The sequence below is a fragment of the Elephas maximus genome, chromosome 10 (genome assembly GCF_024166365.1).
Source record: "Elephas maximus indicus isolate mEleMax1 chromosome 10, mEleMax1 primary haplotype, whole genome shotgun sequence".
In the NCBI taxonomy this organism is placed as follows: domain Eukaryota; kingdom Metazoa; phylum Chordata; class Mammalia; order Proboscidea; family Elephantidae; genus Elephas; species Elephas maximus.
In genome coordinates, this window is record NC_064828.1 from 21,163,560 (window position 1) to 21,189,359 (window position 25,800).

At 38.8% G+C, this 25,800-nt stretch overlaps 1 protein-coding gene across 1 annotated transcript in view; it reads left to right on the forward strand.

The window, feature by feature from the left end:
- The window catches only part of DPH6 (diphthamine biosynthesis 6), a 191,995-nt gene extending 166,395 nt beyond the window's left edge, over positions 1-25,600 (forward strand). Inside the window, exons 7-9 of the mRNA XM_049898980.1 lie at positions 16,340-16,434; positions 21,672-21,759; positions 22,983-25,600. Coding sequence (XP_049754937.1) covers positions 16,340-16,434; positions 21,672-21,759; positions 22,983-23,036 — 237 coding nt within the window. The 3' untranslated portion in view covers positions 23,037-25,600. The remainder of the gene's footprint in view (positions 1-16,339; positions 16,435-21,671; positions 21,760-22,982) is intronic.
- Positions 25,601-25,800: the final 200 nt, after the last annotated feature.

A 25,800-nucleotide genomic window follows, 5' to 3' on the forward strand; every position in this document is an offset into this window, starting at 1 on the left:
GGTTTCCAAGGATCAGCTAGTGGATATGAACTGCCGACCTCTGGTTAGCATCATAGATCTTAACTACTATGTCACCAGAGCTCCATCATAGCTGTTGTGCCCCAGAATGAACACCAGTAAAATAGTGGTATATTCCCTGCTGGTTTATGTCCTGGGGAGTGTGTTTATACACAAGTTCACTTAGTTGTATATATGTTATTACATAATTAGGTTCAGCTATACACACAGTTTTGTCTTCTTTTTTCTCCTAACATTATGCCATGTTCATTTTCTCACATAATAACAATGTATCTTGAAAATACATTAATTAATGGCTATATAAAAAAAAAATAGTCTATCATATTCATATTCTACATATGGATGCATTGTTAAATTCTTAAATGAGTTACCTTTGTTGAAAATATTGGCTAAATTATTATAAATAATGTTATAATTATCCTAATAAATTTTCATGCACATTTCTGGGTTTTTTTTATGATTAAATTCCTAGGAATGTAATTTCTGGGTCAAAGAATACAACAGCTTTAAGGCGTGTATGTTTATTATTCTAAATTAATTATGGAATAATTTTAACCATTACTTCTTAAACTTCTGCAGCTTCCTAAAATTATCATCTGATAGGTTAACAGTGGATTCTAAATCCATTTTATCTTTTGTGCTTTTTTTTTTTTTTTAACCCAGGACCATTTCTCATTATTCAAAAAAAGGAGGTAAATTTTAATACAAAAAGTGAATCAAATTTTTAAAGGTCTAGGACTGTTCTTTAAATGTTTATTAGCAGTATTCTAATAATTAAATTTAAAATGGCAACCATTTTTTAAAAAGTATTCTAATTTTTGTGATATTTCAAAACGTTTTGAAAGTTCAGATTGTTCACTGGTGCTGCAAACCTTGGTACAAAACCAACTTCTCGGTCTTTTCTTTCTCCCATTTCACCATGTCTTATACCTGATTATTTTGATATTTATTTTCATGTTTCTAAATAGCGCATTTCTATTACTACTTCATTTTTTCCCCCCAACTTTAGCATTATTTATTGACTTCCTGCTCTAGAATATGCAGATTTACCTGTCTTTTCTTCATTTGTCTCAATCATATATAAACAAACCTGGTCCCGTCAAGTTGATTCCAACTCATAGTGACCCTATATAGAACAGAGCAGAACTGCCCTGTAGGGTTTCTAAGGAGCAGCTGGTGGATTCAAACTGCCGACCTTTTGGTTAGCTAGCTGCTGTGGCTCTTAACCACTGCGCACCAGGGCTCTTTGTATCACAAGAGGGGTGTAAAAATACAGGCTTCCTTTTCTAATTACTCCCTACCTCATAAGAGTTTAGGCCCAGTCTTTTATAAGTTAACTTGTCTTCCCTATGGGCTTGACACAAGCTCAATTTGTAAATCCCAATTACCTGTCACTTAAATAAAAAGAAAAGGGAAAGAGAATTTCACCAAAACTGATTTGATCTGTGGGTGAGAGACAAGAATTTAGTAAGGCTTGATGCCTGCGAGGCCAACTTTACGGAAGAAAACACCTTTGACTTTGGAATCTAAGAGGAGGCAGAACATCTTTGATGGGAGATTTTGAACTTTGAACATACTGAGTTAGAAAGATATGTGGAATTTTTGGTGAAAGTGTCCGATGGTGCATTGCAGTGTCCTCTAATAAAGTACAAAATATGTATCATGGAATTTCAAAGAAAAAAAATGCATGTTGTTGAGAGAGTTCAGCATAACCTCAGAGATAATTGGCGGCCATAATAGACATGAAGGATAGATAGAATTTTTAACTGGCTGGGCAGTTAACAGGGGAAGAGAATAGTTTATACTAATTCCTGAGGCACGAAAAACATGGGGTATTTTTGGAGGTTCCCCTCATTTGATTGGAGTGTAATTTGAGTGCTATGAGATGAAGCTGAAAAGGAGTTTGAAGCCCTAATATAGTGAGAGGCTCTGAATGATATAAAAAAAACTTAATGATCTAAACATTGAGTAACTAAAGGTTTAAGAGGGAAGAAGTCAAATTCTTAAAGATGTGCTTTAGGGAGTTTGACTCTGCAATACTATCCCTTGGTGGTTATATTTAAAGGGAAGTGGCAAAGGTCCTCCATAGTTAGTGGCTATTCCAATATATGATTTTGAACAAGTCCTTCACATCTCTCTGAGTGTGTATTGTAGATGAGCTCTTAGTTTTACTGCCATGTGGTACTAATAGAATTGGATAATAAATATATGTGAGGACTTTTTAGGTGCCTAGTTCTGTGTCAGCTACTATGAGGAGTACAAAATAAGTCAGAGACTTAGCGCTTTTGATGGACTTTAGAGTCTAGCAAGTGGGAGGGGGACCCTGATAATTGGATCAGATAAAGCCAACTGCTACTTACTTTGAATGCAGTTGGGAGCTAAAAGATGGCAGAAGGCTATATGCCCTAAAGTAGCTAAGGACAATATCATGCAAGGGTTAGCATTTAAGCTTGATTGGAGAATGGGTGAAATTTACATGGCTGGTGGCAATAAAGTGAATCAACATGGATGAAAATTTCTTGGCATGAAGACCCGCAGGGTCAGTGAGGACCTTAGTCTAAATGAAACTCAGAGTTGGTGTCGTTTGGTTAGTAAGAAACAGGTGTGGTGGGAACGTGCATCCCAGTCATGAAGGGCCTTGAGAGACAGGCCAGGTGAGTTGGAGTAGGAAATAACAAGATATTGAAAAGAGATTTATATTATTAAAAGATATTTCAGGAAATTTAGTCTGGCAAAAGTATTCATGAACTGGGAGGAGAAGAAATTGGAAATGAAAAAGTCTAAGATGCTGTTTATAAGAAACAGCTGCAAGAGCTCAGAGTATGAAGCTGCTGATAGTAGGAATGGACAGAGAGGACAAAACTGAATAAAAGATTTTGATGGACAAATGGAAAAGAAATTGCCACCAAATTGCCAGAAGCTGAGAGAAGGAAAGATCAAAGATTAGTCCACACATAAATGTTGGAGAGACTGAAAGCATCTATTTCTGCAGAGGAGAACAGGGATGAGAAAGAACTTGATGAGCTTAGTCTGAAAGATACTGAATTTTAGATTATAACACATAAACCAAAAGGCATATGTTTTTAAACTATGAGATTGAAGCACAATTGAGATGTTCAAGATAAAGATCAAGGTTTGTTATCTATCAGCATGTTGTAAAAGAATTAGGACTCTCGACTTTAAATCCTGGTTACGTTTAGTTCTAAGCTTTGTGACCTTTGCAAATCAATTTAGTTTTCACCTCTGGAATGGGAAATAAATAAAATTAATAAATTTTTTTATTTATTTTGTTGTTGAGAAAATATACACAGGAAAACATACATCAATTCAGCAGTTTCTACGTGTACCATTTAGTGACACTGATTACATTCTTCGAGTTGTGTAACCATTCTCACCCTCCTTTTCTGAATTGTTCTTTCTCCGTTAACATAAATTCATGGCCCCCTAAAATTCCTATCTAATCTTTTGAGTTGCTATTATCAATTTAGTCCAATATAGATAGTTCTTAAAAGAGCATAATGCTCAAGGCAGACATTTTTTACCAGTTAAGCTAAACTATTGTTTGATTTTAAGAAGACTTCAGGGAATATTTTTGGATTAAGATTTAAAGATTACCTCAGGGCGGTAGTTTCAGAGATTCATCCAACCTTCATGGCTCTGGGAAGTCTGGAGTCCATGAGAATTTGAAATTCTGTTCTGCATTTTCCCCCTTTTGATCAGGATTCATCTATAGAATCTTTGAGTAAAATATTCAGTAATGGTGGCCAGGCACCACCCAATTCTTCTGATCTCATGGCAAAGGCATTTTATTGAGTATATGTCATGTACTGGACAGTACATTAGGCATTCCTCTTGTACAGTTTTATTCCTGGAAATAGCTCTCTTATGAAGTAGGTTCTGTTGTCATCTCTGTTTTACAGATCAGCAGTCTGAGCCTCAATGAATATATGTACCCCAAGATCACACAACTAGAAAGTGACAGAGCCAGGATTTGAACCATAGACTGTCTCTAAAGCCAGTCAGTGCTTTTACCAGTTATGCAATGCTGCTTTCACTATGCATCACTATAATATGTGTGTTTTTGTTAGTTTGTTTTCATGAGCTGCCGTGGAGTCCACCCCAACTCATGGCGGCCCCATGTACGTTCAGACTAGAACCCTGCTCCACAGGGTTTTCAGTGGCTAATTTCCAGAAGTAGATAGCCAAGGCTTCTTCCAAGGCACCTCTGAGTAAACTCAAACCTTTCGTTTAGCAGCCAAGCACATTAACCTTTTGCAACACTCAGGGACAATACGGGCTTGATCTACAGTTAAGCCTGTATTTATTAAGTGCTCAGTAAATATACTGTGCTAAGTGCGTTTCATGAATTGTTTTATTTAATCCTCCAACAAATCTATGAGGTTGAGACTATTGAATTTTACATTTTACAGATGAGGGATCACTGAGAGGGTGATTTTTCCAAAGTCACACAGCTGGGAAATATCAGAACTAGAATTTGAGCTTAAGTCTGATTTCAGAAAGTATGCTTTTTTTATTCTTAAAAGTTGTTTTGAGGCTTAAATGAAATAATTATATTGTTTTCCCAATCCTTAAGGCATAAAGCATTTAGTCTTTAATTAGTAGTAATAGTAGTATTAATATTAGCAGCAGCAGAATAGTGTAAAGGTGATGTTTGAAGCCATGGAGTGCATGAGCTATCAGTGGGAATAAATTGAGAGAGAAGAACCGTTGTAGAGAAACATAAGGGATATTTATAATTCAGGAGAAGTAGGAGGGAAGGGAGTCAGAGAAACACAGAGGTAGCTTTGAAAATATGATATTATGGAAGGCTAAGGAAGATAATTACAAAAATTTGAAGCATTAATGGTGTCACATACCACATAAAGTTTAAAAAGGAGAAGGCTTGGGTTCTTCAAGCAAACTGCTGATCTTGCTGAGATCTCTATACCAGTAAACAACATACCATCATCCATTTTCCCAATGCAGAAAGCTGGGAATTTTTGTTAATTTTTTTAATTTCCCTCACTCCCTCATTTAGTCAATCAACTTACTCAGTCTCAAAATCTCTCTCAAAATATCTTCCCTCTGTTATCTTACCAGCTCTGAAAACTTTAACCTGTTGCCTAGATTCTTCCAGTAACTTCTCAGTTCTTTCTGCTTCTAGACTTGTTCCCCTCCAGCTCAGTCTCCAGTCTGTAACCAGAAGGATTCTTGTAAAATGCAAATACCATTAGTTCAGTTTTCTGCTTAAAACTTACCCAACTCATAGCGGCCCTATAAGACAGAGTAGACCTGCCCTGCAGGATTTGTAAGGAGTGACTGGTGGATTCAAACTGCCAACCTTTTGGTTAGCAGCCGAGCTCTTAACCACTGCACCACCAGGGCTCCATGAATGGATATATGCAGCGTAAAATTATTTTGCGTGTTAAACATACCATTTATAAAATGAAATCTTGGTAGTTTTCATAAACCCATGGTTTTCTCTGGATGGAGGTGGAGAGTAAAGTGTATTTTGATTTATTTTTTTATTTTTGTCATGGGCTGAATTGTGTCCCCCCAAAATATGCTTCATCTTGGCTAGGCCCTGATTCCCAGTATTCTCTTCCATTTTGTGATCCAATGTAATTGCCCTCCATTTTGATATTGTATAATTATCCTCCATTTTATGTGTTGTAAATCCTAAATCTCTCTGTTATTGAGGCAGGATTAAGGTTGGATGTATCCTGAGTCACGCCCTTACTAAAGGGCGTGACTCAGGTCACAGCCTTATTGAAGTCATGCCCTCACCGCCTTACTCAAGTCATACCCTTGCTTGAATCGCACCTTTTATTTTAACAAGAGGAAAAAAGAGAAGCAAGCAGAGAGAAGGAGGGACCTCACCATCACCAAGAAAGAAGAGCTGGGAATGGAGCATGTGCTTTGTATCCTGGGTCCCTGCACTGAGAATCTCCCAGACCCAGGGGAAGATTGATACCAAGCGCCATGGAGATCTCCAAGGAATGCCAGGCCCACAGATGTTGAGATAAGAGCCTTCCCCCAGAGCTGACAGAGAGAAAGCATTTCCCTAGAGCTGATGCCCTGAATTTGGACCTCTTGCCTCCTAAACTGTGAGAGAATAAATTCCTACTTGTTAGAGCCACCTACTTGTCATATTTCTGTTACAGCAGCACTAGATAACTAAGATGAAATTTTGTGGTTGGGGTGAGGCGCTGCTTTAACAGATACCTAAAATGTGGAATTGGTTTTGGAACTGGGTAATGGGTAGAGGCTGGAAGAGTTTTAAGGTTCCTAATAGTAAAAGCGCACTGGGTTTTTTTTTTTTTTTAATAGTAAAAGCCTAGATTGCCTTGAAGAGACTGTTGGTAGGTTATGGACATCAAAGGCAATTCTGGAGAGGGCTTGGATGGAAGTGTGAACTACAGACAAAGTCTTTCATCTTAGAGAATATATATGGCTCCTGCAACAGAATGTTGCTAGAAATGTGGACTTTAAATGTGCGTCTGGTGAGGCTTTAAAATAAAATGATGAACATGTAATTGGAAAATAGAGGAAGGGCGATGTTTTTAATGCAGTGGCAAAGAACTTGTCTGAATTTTGTTCAAATGTTTGGTGGAAAGTAGATCTTGTAAGTGGTGAACTTCGATATTTAGTTGAGGAGATTTCTAAGCAAGACCTTAAAGGAGCCACATGGTTTTTCCTTTGGCTTATAGTAAAATGTGAGAGGAAAAAGGTGGCCCTAAAAATGAACCACGCACAATAAAAACAAAACTTAAAGATCTGGAAAATTCTCTTGTACAAACTAAGGACATATGATCTAGAATTTTCACAAGGATGTGGCTACACAAACATTTGTTAAAGAGATTAAGCCTGTGACTGATGGACCTAACCAACTACCACAGCAGAAAACCCATAAGCTTAGACTGAAGGGAACAGAGAAAGGAAGAAAGGAGAGAAAGCTGTTTGTCTCTTGGAATTCTACAGACTGGAAACAGGTCAAAGGAGCTACATATGTTGTCCTTCAAGAAAAGAAAGAAGTCATCCCTGGAGCAAATCAGAGATCAGCAGAACTGTTGGAAGGAACAAGGGAAGCAGAGCTGCCTTTGTCGCAGCGGGTGGGGCCAAGGCCTCAACAGTTTCTAAGGGTGGGTTCGTGGTCTCCGGGATCAGAGTTGCCTTTCCAGTGGGCCTGAAAGTTGGAGCTGAAACCCAGGGCGAAGGGGTCTCCACTAAGAATCCGGAAAGCATGGCTAACACCCAGAGTTTAGAGTGCTAGGCTACTGCCTAGATGCTGTCAGATAACAGAGGATTATTTTCGAGCCTATAATGTCAGTTGTTCTGCTGGGTTTTGGACTTCCTGGTGCCTGACATCTCTTCTTTCTCTCCAGTTTCTCCCATTTGTCTGCCTTGTGCCTGTTCTACCACGATTCTAGATTTCACACATTCACAGATGAATACGAATTTTGCCCAAGGATGGAATATTCCTAGTCTCACATATATTTGATTTAGATGATTACTTTTGGGATGATATGATGGGGTGAATGTGTTTTGCATGTGGCAAAGACATTAATTTTGGGGAGCCAAAGAGTAGAATGCCATGGATTGTATTGTGCCCCCCCAAAATATGTATCAATTTGGTTAGGCCATAGTTTTTGTGTTGTTTTTCAGTTGTAAGATTAATAACAGATAAATGAGACTGGTTTAAAAGATGAAAAATCTTTATTTAACAAGAAATTCTCAGAACTTTAGTTTTTTGAATTTTTAAAGGGCTAAAAATTTAAATAGGGAAATAATAAAGCCCCTAACCTTTTCAATTCAATAATCAGCATTCAAATGGAATTATTATAAATATGAATGTCACTGTGAACAATAAGAATTCCAGAACACTTAATTATTAATCATGAGGAACGTGTATATACACCAAGAGGCAGTAGTTCATACAGAACAAGGGGATACTGAGTGGTTTAAAGTCAGAAACGCTGTGTGTCAGGGTTGTATCCTTTCACCATACTTATTCATCTGTGTGTTAAGCAAATAATCTGAGAAGCTGGACCATATGAAAAAGAACATGGCATCAGGATTGGAGGAAGACATATTAACAACCTGCGATATGCGGATGAGACAACCTTGCTTGCTGAAATTGAAGAGGACTTGAAGCAGTTACTGATGAAGATCAGTAAAGACTACAGCCTTCAGTATGGATTGCACCTCAACATAAAGAAAATAAAAATCTTCACAACTGGACCGATAAGCAGCGTCATGATAAACAGAAAAGATTGAAGTTGTCAAGGATTTAGTTTTACTTGGATTCACAATGAACACCCATGGAAGCAGCAGTCAGGAAATCAGACAATGTATTGTATTGGGCATACATGCTGCAAAAGACCTCTTTAAAGTGTTAAAAAGCAAAGATGTCACTTTGGGGACTAAGGTGTGCCTGACCCAAGCCACGGTGTTTTCAGTTGCCTCATATGCATGTGAAAGCTGGACAATGAATAAGGAAGACTGAAGAAGAATTGAAGCCTTTATTATGGTTTTGGTGAAGAACATTGAATATACCACAGTCTGCCAGAAGAACGAACAAATCTGCCTTGGAAGCAGGCGAGGCCAAGATGATGGAATAGACAGACGCTTCCAATGAGCCCTCTTACAACAAAGACCCAAAAAAACAAGTGAAACAAGTATATTTTGACAAGATAGGATCCCTGGACATCAAAGGGAAGGTTAGAAAATGAAGTGAGGGGCAGGGGGAGGAAGAAACTGTTCAGAAGCAGAGAGGAGTTACTGGACCTGAATCACAGGGAGCCCTCAGGCACCATTCCCGGGAGCAGCTGCGGTGGGATGGTACTACCCCCCGGCTGCAGTTTCCTCAGGGAGAAGCAGCCAGCCACATGGCCTACTCATACCTCTGGAACCAGAGAAGAGCGGTGCATTCAGCAAAAGCTAAGTACTTGCGTACATTTTACCACACCCCCCACCCGCAAGCCAGCTTCAGGCTTCAGTGGCTGTTCATTTCCTTGGGCCTGAGATAGGCCCTGTTGAGCACCTGGAGCCATCCTCCAGGCCCTGGAGAAGAAATAAGTCTGCAATTGGGGGAAAAGATAATTTGCCAGCTCCACTAACCAGGGGAGCTCAGGACAGAACCGGCTCCTGTCCAGGCATAAATGATCTATGGACTTTGAGCGCCTTTCCCCCCTGCATGGACCTGTGTGGTTCTATTTCAGGAGAATAGGCCCTTGTTGGCAGACTACAACTGTTTCAGCTGTGCAGTAGAGAGGTGGGTGTTTGATGTTCGGCACTGCTTTGCCTATTAAATAGGGTCTTCACCTACCCACATCAGGGGCCTAAGAACTGGTGGCTTCACTCAGGTTACCCAGACACTGCAACCAGGGTCCTAGGATAACCAGTACCTCCCAGTCCTTACAACCAAAAACATTGGGTGCCCATGGTCCATCTGCAGAACCCGCCTACCTATACGCTCTAGGGAACAGGGACACACTTTCCTCAGAGACACTTGGGGGATGTCAGAGTGTGACCCCCTACTGCAATCAGATACCGGTACCTACACCAATCACCCCTGCCCCTCTAAGACTGTAGGACAGAGCCTATACCATACACTTTATGGTCAGCTACCTGAACACCTGAGCTGAGACCATACAAGAAAAGTGAATGGACTCCTAGACTGATATACCTGATAACAGCTCTAGGCATCTGGGGACAGGACGTCAGAGCTCCAAAGGTGAAAATAATCAAGCTAGCTCACTCAAGCAACCCATTTGGGCATATCAAAACAAAACAAAGCAAGGACCTATGATACAGTAAGCAAACATAAGATAAACTAATACAATAACTTATAGATGGCTCAGAAACAGCAGTCAATATCAAGTCACATAAAGAAACAGACCATGATCACCTCAACAAGCTCTCAAAATAAAGAATCAAGGGATCTTCTAAATGAAAGTGCCTTCCTGGAATTACTGGAGGATGAGAACCTCCAGATTGGACTGGACAATGGGATAGAAAAAGATGCTAGTGAAGAATGACCTTCTTGGATCAAGTAGACACTTGAGACTATGTTGGCATCTCCTATCTGGAGGGGAGATGAGAGGGTAGGTGGGTTAGAAGCTGGTGGAATGGACACAAAAAGAGAGAATAGGGGAAAGGAGAGAGCTGTCTCATTAGGGGAAGAGCAATTAGGATTTTTTTTTAGCAAGGTGTATATGGATTTGGTTTTTTTTTAATATATATAATTTTGTAAGAGAGACTGACTTGATTTGTAAACTTTCACTTAAAGCACAATTTAAAAAAAAAAAAAAAATCTGCCTTGGAAGAAGTACAGCCAGAATGCTTCTTGAAATCAAGGGTGGTAAGACTTCGTCTTAGGTACTTTGGACATGTTATCAGGAGACACCAGTCCCTGGCGAAGGACACCATGCTTGGTAAAGTAGAGGATCACTGAAAAAGAGGAAGACCCTCAACAAGATGATTGACACAGTGGCTGCAACAATGGGCTCAAGCATAACAATTGTGAGGATGGTGCAGGACCTGACAGTGTTACATTCTGTTGTACGTAAAGCCACTCTGAGTCTGAACCAACTCGATAGCATCTAACAACAACGTGTTTATGTAAATCAGTATGCCATAAAAATGACTTGTTTGAGTAATTTTCTTACATTTTCTATAAATTTACTTTTAAAATGCTCAGACTCTAAGGCATTCTTATAAAGCTATGAAATGACCTAAGTCAGCCACATCTTCAAAATATTTGTTACAAAGCTTATCTTAACAGTATATAGTTACCTGCAAACCAGTGTTCACCTTCTCTAACAATTTTATCTAAAAGAGAACATAGAACAATTTAGATAGTTGTGAAACAATAGCATTAGTGACATCACTGGTTTGGTGGCTAATGAGATACTAAAAACACTATCAGGTGTGAATTTTATTCAGCATTTTAGGATCTCCAAAAATAGAGGATTTGTAGTAGGGAAGGGTGTTTCTGTTTATTTTTCCCTACTCTCTACCATCTCCCATGTTTTTGTCCTATATTCTATTTCTCTAAAAAGAAGTCAGTACTTTCTCCTCCCTTTTACTTGCTAATTCTGTTCAGGAGTGGCTCGTGTTCCTGGTTCATATTAGGCCTGTCAGTGCATGTCAGTCGGGCCCTTTTCTGGGAGCATGCAAGGGTTTTGGACCATGGGGAGGATAGCCAGTCAGTCCTTGAGTACTGTATGCTAGATGCTGCTAGGAACACACTTTGAGAGAGTCTAAGAAATTTAGAAACTGATAGACTTCCGAAATAAGAGCCACATATGAGCTATTTAGTATTTTTTAATGACTATGATGCTGATAAAAGAACTTACTGAAGAAAAATAAAAAAAAAAAAACACCAAACCCATTGCCATCAAGTTGATTCTGACTGATAGTGACCCTACTATAGAAACTATTTGGAATGATTAATGCCAGGTTTGAGTTAAATCCAGAGACAGGCCTGAGACATGTTAGAAATAAAGTTTCTGCTTTTCTGTGAGCAGTGTAGACATTACTGAGACTGACCTACAGGTTTTAGAAAAGGAAATTGAAGGTTCTACAAAAAAAATATGTCTCTAGAATGTATACATCTGAATTCTTCACCTACCTAACTGGCCCTTTTTATCACATGCTTTTGTGCTACAAAAATTTTGCTGTGTTTTAGCAGAATATTCATTCAAGGAAGTGTCTGGCAAAAGGCTAGTGTATGCTTTGTTTCTTGACAGGGGTCTCTCAAGACATCCAAAGGCCTTGGAATTAGCTAACAAACAGCCATGTTGTAGTTTCCTAGTGCTGCCATAATAGAAATAACAACACATGGGCAGCTTTAAAGAACAGAAATTTATTTTCTCACAGTTCTAGAGGCTCAAAGACTAAATCAGGTCCTCTGCCATTCTTTTCTTTCTGTGGGCACCTCTCCTGGTTTCTGGTGTCCACTAGTAATCCTTGTCATTCCCTTGCTTGTAGATGGATCCTCACACAGTGTTTGTTGTCTCCTCCTGTATGGGCTTCTGTGTCTCTTTTGCTCTTTTTTTATCTCAAAACTGATTAGTTTTAGGACCTACCCAACTCTGGTGTGGCCTCCTTAACATAACAAAAGAAACCCCTATTTCCAAATAGGATCACATCCACAGTTACAGGGGCCAGGACTCCAATACATACTTGTAGAGGACACAGTGAACTCCATCACAGCCAGTAAAGATGGATTTTTCTCTGAATGCTTACGTCCATTACAGCTTGAATAGTAGAGTTTAGAGGGACTGCAAAAAACATCCTAAGTATTCATAATCAGATTTCTTTGTTTCTCAGCCATAGAAACCCCCTGACTTTTTATCCAAACTTCTTGACTTGGAATCTATGTGTTCATGCTAACGAACGAGTAATAGGAGGAAAGAGAAGAGATCATGCATAATCATCTATTCAGGCAATGTAATTATTTCATCATTATTTTGTAGTGTTGGAAAGTAAAATGGAGTGAATTTGGAGCCCTGGTGGCACTTGTTTGAGAGCTTGACTACAGGCCAAAAGGTCAGCAGTTCAAATCCACCACCTGCTCCTTGGAAACCCTATGGGGCAGTTCTACTTTGTCCTGTAGGGTGGCTATGAGTCAGAATCAACTCGATGCCAATGGGTTTGTTTTTTAGTTTTTTTTTTTTTTCAAGAGACTGGGGATATTATCTTATTGTTAAATCTTCATCATCCAGCAAGGTCTGGCTAATAATCACTGTTCAATAAATATTTGTTGAAGAACTGTTTGAATGTATGTTGGGGGACTGTTTTATATGAATTGAAAATATCACTGGACTGTACATCAAGAATTTAGTGAATTCTGTCTTGAATATATTATTATTTTTATGATGGCAATATGTTTGTTTAACATAACAACCTACATTATTTTTACTAGGGACTGATAGAGCCATTTCAGTATAAGAACATGCCGATCTGAATTTTTAAAAAAATTATTAATCTTTGGTGGTGGATTGCAGAAATTACATAAAGCTTCAATGAAACAATATTTTGTAATATAAGGAAGCTAATAATTGATAAAGTATACCCAAACCAAATCAAACCCGCTGCCATTGAGTCGATTCTGACTCTTAGCAACCCTATAGGAGAGAGTAGAGCTACCCCATAGGGTTTCCAAGCAGCCGGTGAGCTCAAACTGACTTTTTGTTTAAGCAGCCAAGTGCTTAACCACCGTGCTACCAGGGCTCCTTTGATAAGGTATACCAAAACCCAAACCCATTGCCATCAAGTAGATTCCAACTCACAGTGACCTAATGGGACAAAGTAAAACTGCCCCATAGGTTTTCCAAGGAGTGGCTAGTGGATTCGAACTGCCGACCTTTTGGTTAAGAGCCATAGCTCTTAACCGCTGTACCACCAGAGCTCCTTGATAAGGTATAAAAAAAAGAAGGTATACTCCCCATAAAAAGAAACTGGCCATTAAAGTGAAATTAGAAGGCTCATGTCTTAGTTATTTATACCACAAGTGGGTGGCTTTAACAAACAGAAGTTTATTCTCTCAGCATTTAGGAGGCTAGGAATCCAAATTTAGGGTACCATTTCTAGGGGAAGTCTTTCTCTGTCTAGTGGCTCTGGAGGAAGCTCGTTGTCTCTCCTGAGCGTCTGCTCCTGGGTGATCTTCATGTGGCTTGGCATCTCCCTTCCCCCTTGTCTGCTTGCTGACTTGCATGTTTAATCTCTTTATATCTCAAAAGAGGTTGACTCAAAATATGCTCTACTCCTGCTTCATTAACATAACAAACATAACCTAATCCTTATTAACATACCATAATTCTGCCTCATTAATATAAAAAAAATAACCTATTCACAAATGAGATATAACCACAGGCAGAAGTTAGGATCTACAACAAATCACAAAGTGGAGGATAATTACATCAGATCACAAAATGAAAACAAACACACAATACTGGAAATCATGACCTAGCTAAATTGACACGTATTTTGTGGGAGCACAGTTCAATCCATAACAGTTCACTTGGTGGAAAGTTATTGAAATGAGAAGACTAAAAAATAGGAGATCAGCAGAGAACAGAAAGGGACAGGCATTAGCTAGCTGGCAGTACAAGGAAACACCCTGGAAATCTGTATCCTGTTAATATCCCTACATTTTTTATTGCAAAACAGATATTAATTTAATCTGGTTTAGTATGGTAATCTGTTCTCTTTTTCTGCTCCTGTAAGGAGCAACTCCCATAATTCTGCTTTGCTGATTCTCTACTTCATGACCCAACAGTATGAAAATTTACCTACCTTGCTCTTCTGAGCTTCTATAGAAAATGCCACCTAGTTTTCTTTCCCTTACTTTTCTTGCTGTTTGGCTTTAATGGAATCTACTTATAGTGCCCTGGTGGCATCGTGGTTAAGTGCTACAGCTGCTAACCAAAAGGTTGACAGTTCGAATCTGCCAGGCACTCCTTGGAAACTCTATGGGGCAGTTCTACTCTGTCCTATAGGGCCGCTATGAGTCAGAATCGACTCAACGGGACTGGGTTTGGTTTGTTTTTTTTTTTTTTTTTTTTGGTTTACTTATAGTGCTATTCACTTTACTACTGATTCTTGTGGGGAGCCGTAGAATTCTCATAGATGCATGCTTGGATTCTGAATGGTAACACAACTACAAAAATAATCACGTAAGTAAATACATAACCATGCAGGTAAACTAAAGGACTTAGGCTATAGTCCCAGGACTGACAATAACAGAGTAATAGAACGTCAAAGAAATCACTCTTCCTTTGGGCTAGGAGGACTTTGGGCTAGGAGAGGCTGAAAGCAGGAAGAGCTGTGAAATTCGGAATTGAAGAGATGGAATCATAGAGATAAAGCGTCAACAGGGAAGCAGAAAGAGTCTTATCTATGACACACCCAGGGAAAATGCTCCCCTGGCACAAATTTCCAGGCATGGAAGAATCAAATGGATTGTTTACTTTCAGTATCTAGATTATTTGAATAATATAGCTTATATCAAATGCAAATAAGGGAGTTTTTGACTGCTTGCTTTTGTTTGTTTTTTTTTAATTTCAGTTTTGATCAAACAACTTTACAAGGCAACCCCAACCTTTCTTGGAATTAGACCTTCCTAAAGCCTGGAATTAAACCTTGGTGGTGTAGTGGTTAAGTACTGCGGCTGCTAACCAAAAGGTCACCAGTTCGAATCCACCAGGCGCTCCTTGAAACCTCTATGGGGCAGTTCTACCCTGTCCTATAGGGTTGCTATGAGTCGGAATCGACTCAATGGCAATGGGCTTGGTTTTTGGGTTTTGGAAAGCCTGGAATTAGACCTTTTGTCTGGAAACCCTGGTGGCGTAGTGGTTAAGTACTATGACTTCTAATCAAAAAGGTCAGCAGTTCGAATCCACCAGGTGCTCCTTGGAAACTCTTTGGGGCAGTTCTGCTCTGTCCTGTCGAGTTGCTGTGAGTAGGAATTGACTTGACGGCAACGAGTTTAGTTTTTTTTGGTTTTTTTATAGCTTGTCTGGAGGGACGCTGGTGGTGCAGTGGTTAAATGCTTGGCTGCAAACCAAAAGGTTGGTGATTCAAACCCACCAGCTGCTCCACAGGAGAAAGATGTGGCAGTCCACTTCCATAAAGATTTACAGCCTTGGAAACCCTACATGGCAGTTCTGCCCTGTCTATAGTGTCACTATGAGTGGGAATTGACTCAACGGCCATGGGAAATGGGGAAGGCTCGTCTACAGCATTGGAACTTCACTAGCTCTCAGTACTTTTGCAAGCCTCATAATAGTAATGACCTCGTGCATAGTAACTATATCTGTGACTCTGTGACTTCTTTTTGTTCACGGGAAAGGCCTTGAGTTGCTTTTTCTGTGTTGCTGAGAAACTCCCTAAACAAAACATATTTTTCCCCCCCGTAAATGGGTCAAAAAGGGGAGGGACATAATTTGGCTACATACATTCCCGTTTACTATGTAATGACTTAGTTCCTTTCCTCTTTAGCCTGCCTCTGAATCTAAAGCTAGTGTTATTCCTGTAATTCATAGCCTTCTCATTATATACAAAAATGTTGGTCCCTTTCAGCTTTTTATAAGAGTCTTGGGATTATTAAAAATCCTGTGCCTTATGATACCATTTTTGAAATGGCTTTGAACACATCTTTTAAACGGATAGATAAAGTGATTTTCCTATAGCTTGCAGTCAGTTTTGGAATTAAAACTTCCTGAATGGATATTTTTTTCAGGACAAACTAATGCAAGTTAAGTGAGCATTCTTGGTGTCTAAGTTCCCTGTTCCTTTTTTCCCCTTTTTTCAGCTGTCTGAGAAGTACGGAGTCCAAGTTTGTGGAGAAGGTGGAGAATATGAAACGTTCACTTTGGATTGCCCTCTATTTAAGAAGAAAATAATTGTGTAAGATACCGTTTCATTCTTCCTGTTCCTTAAACTTAAGTGATGGAAGCAACTTAACATTAACCTTGAGGCAACTTTTGTTGGGAGAAATAGAACACGTCCTCTCAGTTCACAAACACTCAATTTGTTTAATACTGGTGAAGTCGTCCGAATACCTAAATCAATACCTGACAAGAGGAGGCCTTCGTAGAAGGCTGTAAACTTTTTAGACATTGCACTTTGGTTTACTTGCTGATTATGGCCTGCAGTAAAACTGGTGCCTACACACTGACACTTTTATCCTTTCATGAAGTGTGAATTGCCTGTATTATTTATCTTTCATTACAGCTACATTTGATAAACTGCCACATCAGTAGCCTGTGGGTTCCATTACATCCGTCCTCTTTTTCCTTTTCCTTGGCTTTAACCCCTTAGAATGGTAACACTCAACATTTCTCTTCAATTATTTGGGGTTATTTTTTACATATAAACTTAGTTTCAAATGAATTCAGTTTATGGTGACTGGTGTAATTTCTTTGCCATAAATTGTTAAAATTAGTGTGGGGAAAAACAGGAACTTTTCTTCAGTTCGTTACGTTATTACCCGTGCTCTAATTTATGTAGCTCTTCTTGTATGCTAAGAGAGCACTTTATCTGCTTTTCCTAAGCTTTTCTGCTTCTTGGAAAAGATCGTCAGAATTATACTTGATTTCAAAAACCTTATCTGATGAGAGATTGAAATCTGTCTTGAATGGGCAGCTCCTATATTTTCAACACTATGAGCCAACTTCTTTGTACATATTAATAATGGGAGAAGGGGTGGTATAAGAAAATTAAGACAACCTTAAGTGGATTTCCTAAAATATACATTTATCCAGTGAAACATAAGCAAGTCATTTTCCTTACCATATTAACAGTGTTCACGCAGTCTTGTTTCCTTCATGTCACTCTAACTTTCTTATCATTAATAATAATCTTACAATAATGATATATTTGGCAAATATTTATCAAGTACCTATTATGCCCAGAGCATTCCACTGGGCATCACCAATGTCAAAGATAGTTCCAGCTTTCAAAGGGGTGGGATGAAAACACATCTGTCAATAGTTATGTTGCTGTTGTTTGTTGCCGTACAAGGTGGTAAATAAAAAGAGTCATAATAATAAGTTTCTAGGTGGGAAATTTTACTTCTGGCCCAGATGATCCCAAAGTGATTCATGATGAAGTATGCATGAGCCATTACTTCTATGAAGTAATATTGTTTGGCTGTTCAATAAATAATTTGCACGCTAGGGTGAAATTATAGTATAACGGGAAACTTGCAATATATTCGCTTGTTAATATGGGACTCACCAAATTACGGGGAAAAAAGTACAACAATAAGAGAAAGAAAATTTCAAAGCATAGTAATTTTCCCATTTGCCTGGAGACTTGAGGTACTAGAACATCCGGAGTCTTAATTCACAACGCAGTATTCTAAGACATGCACTGCATTATGCTCCATAACCAAAAGGCCTGTTTAGCCTAGTACTGTAGACCTGCAAAATGAATCTTTTTCAGCCTCTTCATTTTGCGGACAAGGAAACTGAGGCCACACCTGGACAATGACACGAGGAAACTCATCGTGCTGTTAAGAGAGGAGTGCTAGGGAAGGTGTATTAAAACCTTCCAGTGCCAAAATGAGCTGTTCAGTTCAGTCCAGCTGAGTAATCATTTATTGAGGCCAGTTATGTGGGTAGAACTCTGCAAGCTGCTGCCTGCTCTGTAGGAGTTTCCACGTCCAGGAGAGACTGACAGGCACATCAGCAGTCTGTGATAAGTGATAACATGTGGGTGTGTACTGGAGAGCACAGAGGAAGCCCTGTCTTTTCATTCCCACCTTATTCATTATTAGTTAACCACCAATCTAATTCTGATGCTAAGTATATCCCTTGCATCTCTACCATAATAAAAACGAAGGTCACTGTGTACAAATTTTTAAATACAAGGGACATAGTCAATGAGATGAAATGAATTCCCAGGTGATACAGGACAGCTGTTTTTTTTTTTTTTTTTTTACAGGACAGCTGTTAGAAGGGAGGTAAGGTAAAGTACTTGCTTGTTTCCTCCTCACTGCTGAGTGCCATGTTGTGGTGCTCTGTATTGTTGTGCCTTAAAAGGTAGAAAATACAAGTAGGTGAGGACAATGGAAAATGGATGTAGGTGTCACTGGCATGAGTAAGCGTGCATATGTTAACGTGCTTGTATGTGGAGTGTGCACGTATGAGAAAGTATGTATTCATGTAAAGGTAGGTAATTGAAAAATCAGTATGGATGTGTGATAGTTCTACTTTACATATGTGTGTAAATGTGAGGTTACATAGCAAAGTTTAACTATCTGGTCACTTATTTATTCAGCCAACATCTAATGAGTACCAGGCAGTGCGCTATGTACTGGGACGAGGGGTCGGTGAGCAGGCGCAGGCAGACAAAGCTGAACAAACTTCGTATGCCTGTCTAAGAAGGAAGACAGGCACACACACACATGATCTAGTGGATGTGTTATGAAAGGGCTATAAACGCCTACTAATGCACCTAAAGGAGATAACTAGCACTGTCTAAATATGTCAGGGAAGGCTTCACAGAAAGGACATTTAGGATGCCTATGAGGTTATGAGGATAAGAAGGATCCCTTTTGGCCCTGTGGTTAAAGCACTCGGCTGCTCCCAGAAAGGTCGGCAGTTTGAACCCACCAACCACTCCACGGGAGAAAGATGTGGTAACCTGCTTCTGTAAAGATTACAGCCTTGGAAACCCTATGGGGCTGTTCTACTCTCTCCTTTAGGGTCACTGTGAGTCAAAATCCACTGGATGACAATGGCTTTGGTTTTGTGTGTGTGTGTTTAATGGGGATAAGTGTGAGTCTATGGTGATTGTATGTATACATTTTGGTGAATGCGGGATCATATGTTTGAGCAAGAGAGGTAAACAGTGCCTCAGCCCCAGACTGGCACAGTTATCTTTTTATTGGAGAGGTAGGAACAAAGATCATGGCTGATCTGAAGAGATTATGCCGTTTTTCTCTTTTGAAATGAGGGATAGGGCCTGACCTGACACTTCAGGAGTCTGGCATTGGGTAGGAGAGGCTTGGACTTGATCAACTGCCCATTTGAAGTTGTAAGTAGGAGTGAGCCAAATGCAGCAATGGAAGGGAACAGGGCAAGTTCTTAGCTGTGGAGAAGCCTCAGGCGTTCGGGAGCTAGTGATGGCACTGATCACTGCATTAATGGGGAAAGAGAGGAGGACAGCCAATGGGAAAGCATTTTCCCTGGGGCACAATTGTCCTTAATTGTCTGAGTTAATCTAAGGATATTTCAGTAGACCCCACCTCGAGATTTTAGGGAGAGTGAGATCCATGAAGCAAATGGAGACCAGTGATCATGGAAAGTTGTTTCAGGTGATAATTTATGGAAGCAAAAAGGAGAGCAGTAGTAGCATTATTCTGAGACTCTAAGCTGTTCAGTTGAGATCTAGTCTCTCCCAGTTGACTCTGGCTTTGTACAAGTGAATGGAATGACGATAGTCCATTAGACATTATGGATTTAATAAAATCCATAAAAATTACATTCTTCTTCATTTGGTGCTCAGACTGCTGTATATTTTCTCTGGATAACAGTATCAATTCAGACTGCACTGATTACATCAATTAAGGGAGCTGTTTGCTGTCAGCCTTCTATTTCTAGTGGGGATAACTGTCATGAGAAGAGAGGGCTTATAACCCTTTCTACTGAGGGTAGTGTTGGTTAGGGTTAATTATAGTTGAGGTGCACTCCATTGTCAAGGATATCAAAACCAAGCTCCTTAGTTTAGGTGTAATTAAGGAACAGGGTCAGTTTCTAAGGCAGGGTCAGGAACAGAGTGATTGAAATTTGATGTAAGTGTGAGATGGTAAACAGGAGTTGAGGTTTGATTCTGGTTGCTAAATCAAATAGGAACAGAGCTGATAACTCTAAAGGAAATGGAGAAATAAAACTAGGGCTAAGAAGACCAGAGGGGCTGCGGCCAGAAGGGCAGGTAGGAGGGCCTCCTTCTCCCTTCCTCTTCCTCCTCCTCACTGTACCTGTGGCATCTTTTTGCTGCCTCACGGTGGCTGAAAGGCAGCCTGTGAAGTCAGGTTATACCTTCCCATAAGGATCCTCTTTAACGATTCTTTTTCTATCATCAGTTGCTTTGCTATTTCAGCTCATAGAAGCCATTCTTCGTGTTACTTGTCCTGAGCATTAATGAGACACATATTTGATACTACAGATTCATGAATGATTTTTTTTTAATCAAACACTTTATCTGAAATCTTTCAAGTGGAAAGTAAGATTTTGTCCATGAAAATTTAACATTTTGGAGGTAAGTATTTTGAAGTCCCTTCTATTGGCGCTAATTAACTTTGCATTACAAACTTGATGCAATTTTTTTTTAATTTGTTGTATTACTACTGTTAAAATGCTTACAATAAATTCATAAAAACAATGTAACAAATTCCTGAAGCATTAAAGAGATATGCGGGACTTCTATTTTTTTAAAACTTCAGTTGAGATGCAAAACATTATCACTTTCTTAATAAACAACAGTAAAAAGCAGTTAGTTATTAGAACTTCACACATAATGTTAGTTACTCATATGTGCTTTACAGGGTACCTTTGATAGAAGTTAATCTACATGTATCCATATGGTACCAGCAAGCAGTTCATACCATTTTACCTGACTGTAGTAATTACTGTGTCAGACGATCAGTCTTAATGGCAATGAAACTGCACTATCAAGAGTTCATCTAGAGCTAAAAACCATCACCAGTATTGCTTTTGTGAGGGCTAATTGAGACTTTGTGTGAAACACAGAGCGAATTACTTTTTTGAAAATGAAAACAGTCATGACGATAAAGCACTATTGTTTAATGTCTATCCCATACCAAGCAACTTTGTGAAAATGAAATTGAATAGAAGTTTAAATCTCAAGATTGCTAGAAGAGCTTTGAGTGAACCCAAAAGTGAACTATGTGTCCTTGTAAAGGGAGAAAGCCGTGTTACTTTTTTCTTGAAAGCTTTGTGTTCTCAATCCTTTCTTAAGTGTTGGATTCTTAAAAATAGATACTAATCTCTATACATCGTATATCAGTGGAAATAGATACAAAATGAGAATTCATTGGCCTCTTCCAGTTGGTAGCAGCAGTGATTTGCCACAATTAAGATAGTAGATGAGCGCATTATAAAACGTTTGTGTTTCAGGGATTCCTCTGAAGTAGTCACACATTCAGCCGATGCGTTTGCACCCGTAGCCTATCTGCGCTTTTTGGAAATGCACTTGGAGGACAAGGCAAGTAGCCCTGAGATGCACGGTCATTTCAGGAGAAAATAGAGATGTGTGCGTTGGCTCTTATATATAATTCTTTAGCACCGGATCAAAGGGTAAAAAAATTATTACGAATTTTTTTTTCCAGATCCTCAGTCAATAAAAAAGAATTTTACATACTTGAATAGTTTTGAGTACAAAAGATAGCACAGTTCTGAAGATGTTGCAGTTCAGTTGGAAATGGAAATCAAACGATGAGAAGACAGGACAATATATAGACAAGTATTAAATCATCTAGTAAACTCAGGGTAAGGCTTATTGTACATAAACATTAGGAGAAAGACTTGAGGATGAATTGGATCTTCATTGTACAAAGTTTAAGAAGGGAGGAGAAATAAAAGCTTTTCAAAAAACAGAAATGAAAGATGGAAGATGGGGAAGAAACATGCAGAGCTTTATTTTAAATACACCAATCGTCAAGGTACAGCAGAATGTTGATTTAAAGATGTCTTGTGGAATAGGTAAAGATGTGGATTAGATTAGATTGAAAGATCGGTTCCTTGTCATATTTGCGTTATATTTATCACCATAGAAAATGTTAGCTGAAGTTATGGGAGGAAATGAGAGTAGTGACAGAAAAAAGATTGCAGTAAACCCTGTGCGTCTTTTGTATTATATCGCCAAATCTCGAGGCACATCCACAGTTATGTGGCAGGTCATCTGAATAATCAACAGGATCAGTGAAGTACAAAAAGAGTAAGAAGGCCAGAAATCTCAGGCCAGGATGGGAGAGTTTTCAGAAATAGAGACTAGTTATTGGTGTCAATTCTCCATAAAATTTAGGATGGACAAGATTGAAAATAGGTCATTGAATTGGGCTGGAAAATGAGTATTGGCAATCTTTTGTTGAAGAGCTGGTAACCCTCAAGAGAATGAAGTTACGTTGCCCAAAAGTCTTTCAGACCCACTGAAAGGAATGCCTTACTTCTAGGTCTCTACAACTTTTGCTGCCTGTGTACATTCACAGAATATCAGAACCACTGAGTTCTTGTTTAGATGCTTCTGCCATCGTGTTTATGTTCAGCTCTACCTGAATAGCTCACTATCCACTTTGTCGTTTTGATATTTCATTGGTCTTCACAGTCCATTTGACCTATTGCAGAAAACAGTGTTACTTCCTGAAGGTGAGATATTTACTGACACTGAATAAATATGAGTGTATTTTCCTTCTTTTTTCTTTTTTTTAGGTGTTCCCGGCGCCTGACAACAACAGAACGTCTAATTATGTACATAATTCTTGAAAAGCGTTTTGCACGTGATTGACTAAGCTACCATTTCTATTTGAAAGCATCCCATGACATTTTCTCAATTATTTTGGCCAGATTCTTCTTACTACAGTTGTTTTGTTTTGTTTTTTTTTTTGCTTTTGGTTATTTACAAATGTATACCTTCATCAGATGAAGTTAATGGAACCATGGGTTCATTGGGGAAATGTGTCTTGTTCATTATTAGTACTGCTGGCTTCCTAGAATTCACTCTTTCTCTGTCTTTTGTTAATACATCCTCCTCATCTATAAAAAAAACTATGTGATATATGAATTATGATCGATGTGATACATGCATTTTTTTTTTTTTTTACCTCATATCCAACACTCATTTCTGCAGCCTTTTTTCACTTTCGTCACAGTGGTTTCTTTTCCTCCTTCCCTCTTTCTTTTTCCCATCTCTGCCCCTAATATCATGATGCAGAGGCATTTGAAAATGAAGACGAGAAGGCAATCACTTCATTTAGCCAATCAAGCTTCTTCTAGTGGGTGTCACCAAAGTGATGTATCATTTTTGTTTTGAATGTATTCATTATCGGTTAATCAGGAAAAATATCGACTCATTGTTTTATAGTTGATAACAAAATGCAATTTTTTAGTATTGTGCTGATGTTAAAATAACTTTCTTTTATCTTCAATGTTATAACTTAATATGGTAAATGTTACCTCAGAACTGTTTTTGTAGCAAATAACAGGCTGTAAGGTAGCAAGCTTATTGCAGCAACCAGAAGTTTTATACCCTCTTGGTGTGAATCCAGAGGGAAATAGTTTTTTTTCCCAGAAATCCTATTGCACCTCAGTGACTTTGGATTAATTACCATGTCCCTCCATAAGTCAGTCACAGGGTCCACCGCAGAGTGCTGGCCAAGTCACCAGCCATAACCCTGAGCCTACCCAGGTAGTAGAGAAAATGATTCTCCAGAGGAAAAACAAAGTTTGGTTACCAAAAGAAAAATGAATAGATGCTAAAGAACAAAACTAACAAACACTAACCCACAAAACTACATTGCCATTTCAAACACAGATTAGGAGTCCTCCCCAAATAACAGTGATGCCTAGACTGAACAACCTTGAATACTGCTCTGAAATCTGTATCTCTTCCCCAAATTGCTTCAGTTTCCATTTGCTCTATAACATATTCTCAGTCCAGTTTGATCTCACTTTACATTGATGGAATTCTGTTGGTCATATTGCATCCTCATAATCTTTTTCTTTGATAATATTGGCCACCATCTCCTTCTTGAAATTTTCCCCCGTGATACTTACATACCACTGTACTATTCTGACTTTTTTCTACTTCTCTCAAGGTTTCTTCTCTCTTGTTCAGTATCTTCTCTTCTTACCTTCCACATGTACATATGCCTCAAGTTCTATTTATGGTTCCTTTTTTTTCCCAATGTTTTTCTTTCTGGAATTTTCCCACAATTTTAGTTACTGCCTCTGTGCAGATGATCCACAAATCACTGTTTCCAGCCAATCTACTAATCCCTCTTCTTTCTCCTTAGCTCTACATGCTTATTTCTGACTAGCCAGTACATCTCAGTTTTAATATGTACAGACCTTGAACTCATTATCCCCTCCAGTTGTACTTTTCCCCATTTTTGTTATTTAACCCAGCTGTTTTCCCCCTGAGTAACTGAGGCACAGAATATTGGCGTCATCCCTGACAGCTGTCTCTCAATTACCGTCGACATTCAATTGGTTACCTAATCCTTCATGTTCTAGTGCTAGATGGCTCTCACACCATTCCATCCTCATGCCCTCGCTAAAGTTATATCTTGCCCAAGAGTTTAGGCAAGATACAGCTTCTTTAAGTGGCCTCCTTACTTTCATTCTCTCTCTGTTCGATTCCACTGACATATTAAGTTTCTTTCTGGTTTTCAGCTTCCTGCACAAAACCCCACAATACTGCTAAATTTTCTTCAAAATAAAAATATTTAACAGTGGCTTGAAGGCCACCTGACATGTTCCTTTAACATCCTTTTTCAGTCTTGTTCCAGTAACTCCCCTGCATGTATCCTTTGCTCCAGTAATACTGAACCATTAAATACCCTCTTACTAGGCCCTGGTGGCACAGTAGTTAAGAGATTGAGTGCTAACCAGAAGGTCAGCAGTTCGAATCCACCAGCCACTCCTTGGAAACCCTTTGGGGGCAGTTCTACTCTGTCCTATAGAGTCAGTATGAGTCGGAATCGACTCAACAGCAATGAGTTTGGTTTTTTGTTTTAATTTATTTTTTTAATACCCTCAGCTACTACATTTGTTTGCCTTTGCTTGTTGTATTTTATCTGCCTTCCTTTTTTCTTCCCGTCCTTTAACTGTTTGCATCCTGCCCATGATGCAAGACTGACCTCAAATACTCTCATACATTTAGCCACATACAGGTGAATTGCCTTAGCCCTTTGTTTCTCTCTTTCTTGTGACTACTATATTTATTCACCTTTATATTAGAGTTGTTTGAGGGCATGTCTTATTATTTCTTCTAAGTTGTAAATTTCTTGAGGACTGAGATTGTTTCTTTTTCATCTTCATACCCTTTGTAACAGCTGTTAGTTCAAATAAAAATTTTTGAATTTAACTGATTATTTGTTACTGTCCATTATTTTTTCTTTTTACAGACTCTTTTAATAGACATGTACATCCATTTCATTTGGCATATCATTTAATGACAGTCACTTGCTTATTTTTCTATCTCATTAGAGAAAAATGCACCAACCAAACTAGAATATAAAATGCAGCT